The 12543-nt window shown below is 35.4% G+C and overlaps 1 protein-coding gene across 1 annotated transcript in view; it reads right to left on the bottom strand.

Moving 5' to 3' along the window:
• DNER (delta/notch like EGF repeat containing) overlaps window positions 1-12543 on the bottom strand; it is a 112946-nt gene that overhangs the window by 43657 nt on the left and 56746 nt on the right. The window contains exons 3-4 of the mRNA XM_079315604.1: window positions 10574-10668; window positions 8008-8174 (exon numbers count right to left, since the gene is read on the bottom strand). Of these exons, the coding sequence (XP_079171730.1) occupies window positions 8008-8174; window positions 10574-10668 (262 nt within the window). The remainder of the gene's footprint in view (window positions 1-8007; window positions 8175-10573; window positions 10669-12543) is intronic.

Below are 12543 nucleotides of genomic sequence, written 5' to 3'. Positions count from 1 at the left end.
TGGGCCAAGCCTCAAGACAGAATTATGGAACAGTCAGCTAGCAGGAGAACCCTTATTCTTGCAAAGCCACTTGCATTCACCTTATTAAGGAGCTGTGGCAACAGCTTAACATGTGACCTTCTCCTACAGCTTCAAGGACTCTGCTCATGGTCCAAAGTAATGGCAAAAGCCCAGACAAGGGTGACAAGACTTTCTTCTAAAAGATTTCATGCATCACAATTTCCCAATATATCTTTATTTGTCAGCATTTCAGCCAAGTTGCCAAGCTGGCAGAGAACTATTTTGGGCTGAAATGGAGACCATTAGAATCTTTTGATTCCATAGTTTGCAAATGCAGGTAAGTGTGGTGGAATACAAGTGGCATAGCTGGGGCTGCACTAAGAGGAGCTGCAGAAGATGGGATGGCAAGGTTGGCTAGGATATATCAGTAGTGACTGGTTGAACTGAGAGGCTCTGTGAGTGGCTACCCTACTTTTAAATACACATTACAGTGTGCTGCACTACTAGCTGAAGATCTCAAAGCATTTTACAAGCATTATTAAAATGTCTCTCACAGAGGTACACTGCACATACTACGACTAATGCAATGATATCTGTATTCCACAGATCAGGTTAAACAGTCTGTCCAAGATCTTATCACGCAAACAACCATGTGATGAACTTAAAATAAATATCTTGATTGTGAATTGGTCACAGAAGTCCTATTTGAAGAAAGAGGAATCTTAAAGAAACAAACAAAAGGTGTTTCACCAAACATTACAAATTGGAGTAGATGAACCTCCAAAAGCTAGAAAAATAATTTCCCATTGTTATTTGCTAGAAATAGTAGTGAATAAAAATTAATTTTGAATAATTTACTGATTAATTAAAGATTACTCTAAAAAGTAAAAATTATTTAAATGATAATTTAAAGCATAATATTATGTATGAAAATAGTAACTCCTCTGATGTTTACACCTACTTACATGTGAGACGAGATACAGGATATTTATTTTATCATACTTATAAAAATACCCTTTCTTATATAGGCCAACAGCATTCTTCAGAATGGTTTGGATTTCAGCTGAATGCTTCATTTCTTTGCCTTACAAGGCCATTTTTAAAAAGAAATCATTGAAATTAACACCTCACTGCGCTTTTCTTGCTGTTCGCACTTTGCTGCTGCTGCTATTGTTTACCAAAAGGCCATTTTCTGCAAGGTTAGCTCTTGTGCCCAGAACCCCAGGGAAATGTTCAGTCGAGCACAATGCTCAAATCTGCAGACAATAGGGCCCTTCCAGGCAAATTACACACTTTCAAGTGAGAGCCCCTCTAAGTGGAGCAGTTGTCACCAACTGCCCCCAGTGAAGCCGCTTGCACAGAGGAGCGGAACGGTCACGCACTCGGACAGAGATTCTGCACGTCAGCTGGGCACCAGCACGGCTGAACACCCCAACCACAGGGCTGTGTGCAGGGCACAGAGATTTCATTTGGCCCAGAGTGAAAGGGGTTGAGTCGAATGACTACAATATGCCATGGACTGGGAGCTCACACACATGCTCAGCTGACACATGGCAACTTGTTAAAGTTACGGCAACTCAATTACATGGATTTCAGTGAATTCAATTCACACATCTACTATTATGAAATAAAATTGTCCTATTTAATTTTTTGCTTAAGTGAAAGCAATTTTGAGTTGCAGTAAACTGCTTTCTTTAGACAAATGTGTGCAAGCTTTAGAGATCTGTAACAACACAAAACACAATATCTCAAAGCCTCAGCTAGGATTTGCTCCTAATCTGAAATCCTATTGCCAGACAAAAAGAGTTAGAGAAGATCAACTTGTCTCAAAATATCTCTCTGTATTATTTTTTTTCCAGATAGTATTTTTTACACTGTTTCATTTTGCCTATTCAATATAGCTGCACTAGTATTGGTGGTGACTACTCATTAATGCATAATGAGGTCTTGCAGGGGGACTCATTGAATAAGCAAAGAACAACAGACGAGTAAATAACTGCTCAGGGCAGAGTTAGAAAATAAAATACTTTGTTGCATTTGAAAGGAAGGACAGCATTTTGGATTGGAAAATATTACCCTTCCTGACACAGAACCATATGGCTCCCACACTTATTAAAAAGCAGCAGATATCTTGTGCTTCAGAAGCCATGCATTAATTTTCCTTTTTAAGCCAAATATCAAGAAGTTTCATGGAATTCAAGCAAGCTGCCTTAGAGGTGTTGGCATTTGAATGGCATCAGTATTCTTCATCTCACCACAAAGATGCTAGAACACCTATTTTCAAGTGCGTTTGTACAGCTACCAATTTTATTTAAGGAAATATTTTTTAAATTCTTGATAATTATAGTTTAAAGCAGCTAATTATATTGTATTTATCTAAAAGGCTGGGCATCTTGGAGAAAACCAGACAACATGCCAAGTAATGTCAACTGACAAATCTACGTCAGTTTTTGTCTGCTGTGATGAAAATAAGAATTATAATTTAAACGTTGTGCTTCAGGATTTATTTTCTGTTCAGATAAAAATAGTAATTCATATTAAATGTTAAACTTTCTACCTTATTATCTGGAAAGTCTTATCTGAGAAATAGCAGTTTTCCTTATAAATGTCTTCCTTTGATTTTATAAGCAGACAATAAGTTGAAAAAACTAATGTAGCAGTATCTCATGAAAGCTGCTTTTTAAGCAGCATCTTTCCTTTTAAGCAGCTGCTTAAGCAGCACTGTGGAACTGCTAAAAAAAGCACAAAGTCTAAAAGTAAGTAATTTTAAGCTATTTACAAGCATTTTTTTACAATTCTATGCACATTTTCTATCATATTACCTATGGGGAAATGGAGGCAGCATACAAATGCCCAACTGTTTGGTTTACTATTTTTCTGAAAGTGTTCCCATCATTACTGCTTCAGCTCTGGGCACACCGGGGCAGAAAAGCAATTTTTCTAACATTTTATCATGAAAGCTGATAAGAAGATCTTTTTTTCAACAGAAATAATATCCTAACAGCCATGATAAAGACCTGAACACATAATTTCATTTTTTTATGTCATTATGAGAAAGAAAGGAAATAGGTTGCATGCACACAGAGTCAGTACTGCCAGCTCCATCTTCTGCATTATGCCCAAAACCTCCAAATAAACACTCCTTAAAGCTAAGTAATAATCATACAATAATCATATAATATGCAGTTTTGTATTGGCATGAAAAGGAAAATGGTATGAAGCTGTGTCAGGGAGGTTCAGGTTGGATATCAGGAAAAGATTTATCATCCAGAGGGTGTTTGAGCACGGGACAGGCTCCCCAGGGCACTGCTCATAGCACCAAGGCTGAGAGAGTTCAAAAAGTGTTTGGACAACGTTCTCAGACACAGGGTGGGGTTCTTGGGGTGCCTGTGCAGGGCCAGGAGTTGGGTGATCCTGATGGGTCCCTTCCAACTCAGCATATTCTATGATTCCATCAATTATTACTCAATTTCCAAATTCATTAAAAAGAAGCTATGGTTGTTTTGTGTCCTAGCTGTTAACTGGACTGTTAAATATGATCTGCTATCTGTACAGCCACACAGGTGTACATGTACCAGTTTTCCAAGCAGACTGGAAACTGTGTGAAATTAGACCTGCCTGACTGCAAGTCTGCCAGCCACTGGTGTACCTTTGGATACCCCTGAAGCACAGAACTGTTGCCTTAGTAAACACATATATTAATTTAGCACCAGGGTGAATTACCTGATTCGTGCAGAAGCAGATGGTGTATAATCACTGTCAAACTTCTAAAATGTGAGCATTAAAAAAAGAAATATTTTAATACTTTTATTCTGCATTGGGTTTGGTTTTTTCAGTATTTTGACAGCAACCCGTGTTCTCAAAATTAACGTTCCAGTTCTCAGTCAGAGCGTGATTGCATGCTTGGATAAAAGAGATGCATGCAACAAATCATAAATTATTTTTGTGGGAGATGCCATACAAACTGAGAATGTCCTTCAATGCCCTTTAAAGGCCTTTTTTATTTTTTTAAGAAAAATGTTAATGCAGCATTTTTTCTCAAGACAGCTATTATTTAATCAATTCAGTAAATCTTCTGCATTTGCAGCAGTATTGTATAGAAAAATATATACACATTCCAGAATCCAGTATATTATTCCCTGTAAGAGAGAAGTGCACAAGGCTGGGTAGATTAGATTTCCCCCAAAACACATAGCAAGCAGCATTTTCAACTCACCCCAGAGATCCTTAGCTGTACCTATTAGAATTCATGAGAACTTCTGAAAGATTCCTTCACCAGCTGACGGTGCATCAGGGAACTCTTATCTCACTTCTCAGACTTATAAAATGCATTTCATCTGATTTCAATTTTTCGAGATATATTGCAATGAAGAATAAGTATGTGACTCTAACAATGTAAAGTTTGCTGTTAACTCATTTTCAAATGTTCTAGTACCCTAACTTCTAGCAGCAATATATGAACATCCAGAAATAAAACCAATATTGATAAGATTTTTGATTTTATAAATATCATAAATAGTTTATGCAGGAATCACTCTTTAACTTCAAAGAACACTGAGACAGAGTACAAATCTATAAGTCTAATTGATGGAAAGCCTGCCTTTTACTACAATAATGTTTTTTAATGCTGAACCCTTAATTTCCATCTCTTATTTAAAGGCACTATTAAATCCCTCCTCCTTCAGTTTCTCACTATCTCTTTGGCCAATATTAGCACTCCACAGAATAGATACCAAAAACATTTCCTGTTCAGAAATTCCCTTGATGAAACACCTTTTTTAAATCTTGGTTTCAAAAGACACATTTTTGCTGCAATCCACGGGCAGAGAGGAACAGCTCACCTGGCTTATCCTACAGGCCAAGCACATCTGTCTAGCAGATACCTGGCATTGAAAGCCACCAGCACCTTGGCATGGGCCACATGCTCCATCCTATTCCTAAACCACACAGCTCACTTTAAAGCCTCAACCATACTGGGGTTTCTTCCCACTGGCTAATAGGTACACACTCTCTAATAAAACATAAATTATTTTAGAAGACTGGCACAAGTGTAGTAGCAAATCCTACAGAGAAACTCTAAAAATCCTCTGAGCAAAGCATGGAAGGAACATGTTACAGAATGTCTCATCCAGTCTTCTGCTGGCCACAGCTGGGTAAATGCTGTAATTGAACCACATAATCGTGCTGCATGAGCACAGCACCATCACTGTCCCTGCACTCAAGAGACTGTCTGCAGATGCAGCAGCCATTTTATAAATCCCATCACAGAACAGAGTGCTCTTTTTGGGTGAGCTGTGCTCCACTCTCCCCTTCATTCTCACACAGTGCAGGTACTGTCTCTGGGGTGAACAGCTCTGTGCTGACAGGGTCTATTTTTAGGTCTCAGAAACAGCATTCTTCCCAACTTCTAGACACTGTGCCCTGAACCACATGATCAGCAAATCAGCACATTACTGCTGACTTCTGAGTCTTTTCAATCTTGTGTAAACAACTTTAAACTTGTGTCACCACAAGGTAACGCAAAACAAATAATATTTCCCCAAATGTTTTATCTTTTACATAAATAACTTATTCAGAAAGATTTGCAAGAGGAAATTAAAGTACCTTGCTGAGTAACTAAACTTGGAAGGAACACGGTGAGAAATGACTCAAAAAGGATGCAGATCAAAAAGAGGCATACACAAAAAAAGTCAAACAAAAAAAAGCCCACTCCGATATTCCTAATTTTTCTTTTACGCTTCTAATTAAAAAGTTTTTACAAGGTTAAAAAAATGCCCTTGTACAAAATTCACCAATTAGAAGAGACCTTTAAAATCACATTTGAATAAACAGAAAAAGCATGGGGGAAGGAGGAGGAAATTATATAAAGTAAATATATCGACTGACATGGTCCTCAGTCTTACTGTATGACTGCTTAAAGAAGCCAACAGCATTCTCATATCATTCTATCTTAAATATCATCAATAAAAGCACTGGCAACATTATTGGTTTTTTCATATAAAATCACCCACTTTAAGTTATTGTACTTTTTCATGTCTATCAAGAAACATGTAAATTTGTCTATAAGAAAAACTTTATTGAAGTGACTTATTGAAAGCTAAATTATTAAAAAACTTGTGACACATGCCAAATTGACAGACCTCTTCCACACATCTGGATCAAATCTGAAGTAAAGATCAAGTTATTTTTCTATAAGCCTTGGCAGAATTATGGATTTCAGTTGAGTGATGATAAAATTAATTTTCACACCAAATAACTGAGTTTCTTTTTAAGTTTTACACCCAAGACTTATACTTCATTGGACAAAAACTGTTGATGGGAAGTAAACAGAATATTTCCGTACAACTGAGAAGAAAATTCAGAGGCTCTTTCTTAAACTAAAAAAAATCATGCCTTAGTTTCAGCAGCTGGAAAATTTTACAAAGAATTTCAATATCAGGAAATTGAAAAGAAAGACCAAAGAAAGTATCAAAAACCACATGGAAATAAAGCAAGAAGTCTCAGTATACTCGAAATAAACAATTTTTATGAATTCAACCTCATGTTATATTCATCTAGGAAAAGGCCCATTTTCACCTCATGTTACTCAGCACACAATAAAAAATTCAAAGAATCCCAGGGACAGAAATTCAGCTGTAGAGATGAGTAGGACAAGACAAACTATGAAAGGGTAACACAATACATATTTCAGTTATCTAAGTTAATGATCTGTATTATATGGCTTGTACAGTAAAGTGGAGCCTTCATTGAGCAACTCAGGCCCTCTGCTTAGGAGCTGAGACCAAGCTGTGCCTTTAGGCATTTTCACCATTTCATAAAAGCTAACAATTATCCTGTCTTCAGGACACTTTTATCATACATTAACTACCAAAAAGCAAATGCAAAAATTTATTTCAGAGACATGAGAGCATGCCTTTAACTCTGACAAATTAAATGCAAAACAAGATTAAAAGGAAAAAAAGAGCCTAAAACTAAGTATCTTAGAAGGAATAATAATATTAAAAGAAAGAAAGTGGAAAATTATTTGAAGGAAATAAACATCACTAAAAGAAACCACTGATGATAAGAATTAAATTATTCTACTAACAACCTTCGAGCAGTGTCTTTGGAAAGTAATAGCTGAAAAAGGAGAGAACGAGATACTGCTCCTGTATTTGGGGATTTTCTGTATTAGCTACACATTTGGAATTTTTCCCAGTGTTTCTATATCAGAATATTCTTAACTTTACATTTATTAACATGGTAAGTTTCCAAATAACGATTGTGGCAGCTTATAGTTCCTTTAAAAATATACAGCATTTCAAGCAGATAACAATAAATGCTATTATTACAATAACTTTGGTTTCATGTCATGGTTATAATACAACATCTGCCCAGAAATCTCAATTTAATTAAGTCTATTGTGTCTATGCATAAATATAGCATTAAATCTGTGTTTTTTCCCATACCCTTAAAAATGATATATCAGGCTATTTTCATTATACTCCTACCACAAAGATGCTTAACATTTAATTTCCAAGTGAAATAAATAGTATATTTCTAAGATTCCATATTCATAGAGACAACACTAGAAGATAAAAAAAGTAGGGCAATTAAATACTGTTAAAACATAATGGGAATTCTGATCCTGTAATATATTTTTTTCAATTTTCTTGTCTACAGACTTAAGCTTCTTCACAAAGCATCCCATGACACAATACCTGACAAAGAAATACTTCAAGCATTTAATTATATACTCCAGCATTTGCAAAAAGTTTATTAAAAGAGAACATATAAAATAACTTGCATCATCTCAAGCTATCAGACAAAAATGACCATGTAGATCTTACACTGTGTAAGAATTTAGTGTGTTCTTGTCCAGTTTGAATCAATCAGTGTCTGAAACACCTTTCCATTACCCCATCAGGATCTTTCAGCACTTAAAGGAATTAGTCCTTTGTTCCTCTAAATGCTGAGTAAACCATCAACTGTCACCTAGAGGTGGTGGACAGAAAGAACATTACTCACCAATAAAGTAATTGTTTCCTAATGCAAGCATTTCTTCAGAAAGCACAAGTCCACCCAGTGCCTGGAGAAGAGTGACACTTCTGCCATCAATAAGTGAACACTGTTTAAATCCAGTGCTTGTGACCTTCCATAGCAGGATGAGAGAAGCAGTAGCATCTTGCCTTATTCTGAGAAAAGAAATTGTGAGAATATTTGCACTGAGGGAAATCAGTGTAGTTAGGAAGTACATCACTGAAAAACTGAACCTTAACAAAGGTGGGAAATTTAAATCTAGCAAGTATGGAATTTGGAAAAATCCTGAATGTTTTCAGCATGTCTGCAAAACTTAAAATTCCTTCAATTGTAAGGTTTACATAATGGTTTATATAACAGCAGACTAAATCATACAGAATCCCAATTTCCAATACTTGAAGGTCACCATCTTAATGTCCAAGAGGAGTTTTAGATAAACATCACATCACAGTAAAGTATATCCTCATAAATAATCCTTATACAGTCTTTGTATTTATGGTTTTTTAAGTATTGCCTCCATCCTACAGTGCCATCATTTGCTGCCCCTGAAGTACCTCCATCCCTTTTGTTTACTGAAGAACATTCAATGTTCACTCAATACTGAGAGACAGATCCTGGTAGAAATCCTCATTTGTTTGGCACAGCAGATCAAAGATTCAGGACAGTTTATTCCTGTAAATCAAATGAGTCATGTAATGCTCCCAAGGTCACGGAGCCCATGGTGCCCTCCTGAATATTGACAGATTGGATATAAAGTCTACTACTGCATCCACACTGTCAGCTCCATTAGGGAGCCACATTATGCCAGCCTTTTACTCACAGGGCACTTTTTTTCCTACTCACCTCCATAAAGAAACAATAAAAATCTGTCATATTTCTGGTAAGGTCCCAAGTATTTGCATTAATTTCCTATGAAGGAATCCCAAATGAGTTTGAACAATCCTCCAAAAACACAAACACTTCTGCATCCAACAGCTAAATACTGATAATTCTATCCTGCTGAAAACAAACCTCTAAATCCACAATTTCCTGTACTGAAATTGTTTCAATCCTGCTAAAAACACAAGGCAGTTTATCCCTGGTCATTTGCTACTTGATTTCAAAACAAGAGAAACAAAGTTTTGCAATCCTGCGTGACAGAAGTTGAAAAAAGGTTGCAACTAGGCATCATAAGAAGCAAATTTTTTACAGTATTTGCACTGTGTTTAAGAGCAACCCCAATTTCTACTCCAAAAACTGTCTCACTTTTAGAACAGGATAACAACTAGTTTCACAGTTTAGTCTCATACGACAATCAAAACAAAGTCAACTTATTAAATTGAAATTATTTTCCTTTCACAGATATCCATTGAATCAGGCAAGTTACTTGGGCACTTAAGATAGTAAATGAAATTAAATAAAAATCTATCTTGACTTGCATTAATCTGCACAGGTATAAAACTCTATTGAATATAAGGTGTAAAAATGATCAAAACTGGCTGTGTACTCTGCAACCTCCTCTAAAACAGGGTTTCTCCATCAAGGCTCTTAAATAGAACTTCAGGGTCCACAATTGCCAGCTTTTTCCTGATTCCAAGAAAAGCCACTTGTTTGCTTTCAGATTCCAGCCAGCCAGGACATCCACAGTCCCAGATCTGCCTGACTTGGGCTTCAGGCTCATGAATGAGCACAATTCAAACCCCGTGGGAAGGGTGGGATGGCCCCACGTTTAACAGTTACTGCTCCAAACTCTCTGCAGCCTGTCTGCTTGCATCACTTGATTTTTTTCCTGTGAGCATGGCCTTTTTTAACAGAAACATGGGATTCTGAAAGATAAGATGACAGTATGAGAAAAGCAGGCTATTTTGGGAAAATGTAAGTCTAAAATTGCAGCAAAGCTGTGAGCCAGAGAACTACGTTGGCAGATTTTTTTTTTTTTTTTAAAGAAAATTTCCAATAAGAAAATGCTTCAGCTGACAGAATCAGATCTTTCTAGGAAGTCAGGTTCTGTTAATTAAATGTAACGAAACAATATTTGATCCAAAAAGCATGATTTTGAAAAGTGAGTAACAGAATAAGTTCAAATTTTTTGAGAAACGTTGTTTTTAGGACATACACAAAGACTTTACAACTGATGATGACACCCAAAGCAATAACCCAGAAATCAAATAAAAATGCACAATATACAGGCACTTAGTCAACAATAACACTTTCTCTCAGCAAGTTCATCATGAGATTAAAGGAGGAAAATTGTTCACTGTACAAAGTAGAAAGGAAATGTCATATCTTCTTCAAACTGACATCTTCAACACACCTGCCCTAATTTCTAATGTATTATGATAGCCCAGAGACAGCTTACATGCTTACATCTTCTAAAACATTAAATATGTTGGAGAAATTATGCCAAGGAAAGAGCTGTCATGGCTCTGCTACATGCTTGAAGTCTGCATGAATTCTCTCATAGTCTTTTAGTCATTTGACAAATTTGCCTGTCTCAAAAACTGTTGTCTAAAATATCCAGTCAAATGAAAATAAAAGTGCTTTTGTACTTCATCACATATAAGAATATTCTCACTTTATTGATGTATTCTGTGGAACTTCAAAGGAGATAAGCCGGCCTCCAGCAGAAGTATTGGAACTGGCATTTCCACAAGCCACATCTGGGGTAATCTGAAAATAAAAATAGCTTTATTTAACAATAAACCATTAAATCTGAGTGAATAAAACATGAAAGATTTTTTTTTTTTTTTTTTTACAAATAACACTAATAGTCCACAGTCATCTTCTAAAAGTCTTCAGGAATATTCACTGAAAACTCTATGCTGCCAGCAAAAGTGTTCAAAATTCACAAAACTGTCCTTTCAGAGTTTAGTTTTAACATAAAACTCCTGCACAAAAGTGTGAACTTCTAAAGGCATCTTCCTTTAACATATTTAGAAAAAGATGAACAGTTTTCTGGTCTTTTAGAACAATAAATGCTCTAACATTTATTATATCCAAGAAATAGTGCATCAATAATTCATGCAATACTGAGGATTTATAGTAAAAAATACCTTGCCTTTCTACCATATGGAAATATGCTTTTTCCAAACACAGGTTTCCTTTAAAAAACACTCTCACACTTGCCCATTACTATTCTTTCCAAGTGATAAATGCTTGGACAAACAATGCTTTCAGATGGAAGAAAAATGATGATCACAGTGAGAGCAAAAAGATGAGTTTGCCAAATCTAGTGATGCCTACTGGCACAGAAATCAGTTACCACATTAACCAGACACCACACACAGTGTTAGGCCACACAAGAATCACAGAGATTCCTTAATTATTGAGATCTTCAGAAGTACTCATTTCCTAAAGACAGTTTGAAAATTATTAGTGTTTCCAACGGTATATTTATTTTAAATAAGTAATACTTTGTGTGGCATAATTGATTCTCTCACTAAATATCATCAGAAGTTTTAAATAACTTTTCATGTATCTTCATCAACTTGCTTATAAAATGTCACACTGGAAAAAAAAAAGCAACAAATCAGTTTAATCTTCAAATTTCCAGGCAGTTTACAATGTTATTCTTTCAGCCATAGAGAATGTCTGCAAACTTTTTACATCAATCTTACTGAAAATACAAAAATGCAACTTGACACACTTCCATGAATTAATTTTACATCAAAGCAAAAGCCAGAATAAAATTTGTAAATTTAAATCCTATTCAAATTCACATTTTAAACATTACATTAATGAAATGAAACACATGTAAAAAGAATGACCAACAGAAGTCCAGAATATGATGCAAGTAATAATTTTCAGGACATTCAGAGCTTATCTTGACTCTGGCAAGACAAATATTCAGTATTCACATTTCCCAAGTGAATGATTTCCCAGGGTGTAGATTACTGAATTCACTGTTGAATCCCCTGGTGTATATAATATGAATACACATAGTTCATGAAAATAAAGTGAGATGTAATTTTATTGCATTTGTTCAAAAGAATTTTGAAAAATGATAATATAGCCATTACATTATTTAAATCTCAGAAGTCAAAAGTATGGACCTAACAGCCAAAGTACAATACATCCACAATCAGTTTGGCAAATACTCTTCCTTTTACATTTGCCAACACTTCAACTTTTTTCTTTGAGAATCTGCATGCCTACTGGAATGAAAGGAAAAAAGAAAAAAGTATCTATATTCTCATACAATCTTATAATACATCTAAAATACACTCTTTTTATAGTATTTTTATAGTTTAACAATTTCATGCATCTATTATCTTGGAACACAGAGGGGAAAATTGTAATTTAAGCATTTCATTTACCTTACTGTTTAATATTAGAAGTTGTTAAAGTAAAAGATATTTATGCCTTTGCAACTAGAATAAAAGAATCGTAGAAGCAAGACCTGAATGACTGCAGAACACTGAGATTTAACCTTCAAAAAATGGGAAAAACCCCAACCACACAAAAAAAAATACTTTAGTTTGCAAAAATATCAGAATTTAGGATTACTTAGCAGGAAAAGCACACATAGAAAATATTGCAAAGATT

The sequence above is a fragment of the Erithacus rubecula genome (assembly GCF_903797595.1).
Source record: "Erithacus rubecula genome assembly, chromosome: 11".
NCBI classification, from domain to species: domain Eukaryota; kingdom Metazoa; phylum Chordata; class Aves; order Passeriformes; family Muscicapidae; genus Erithacus; species Erithacus rubecula.
The sequence above is the reverse complement of the archived record's forward strand: the minus strand, read 5'-3'. Positions and strand labels throughout refer to the sequence as shown.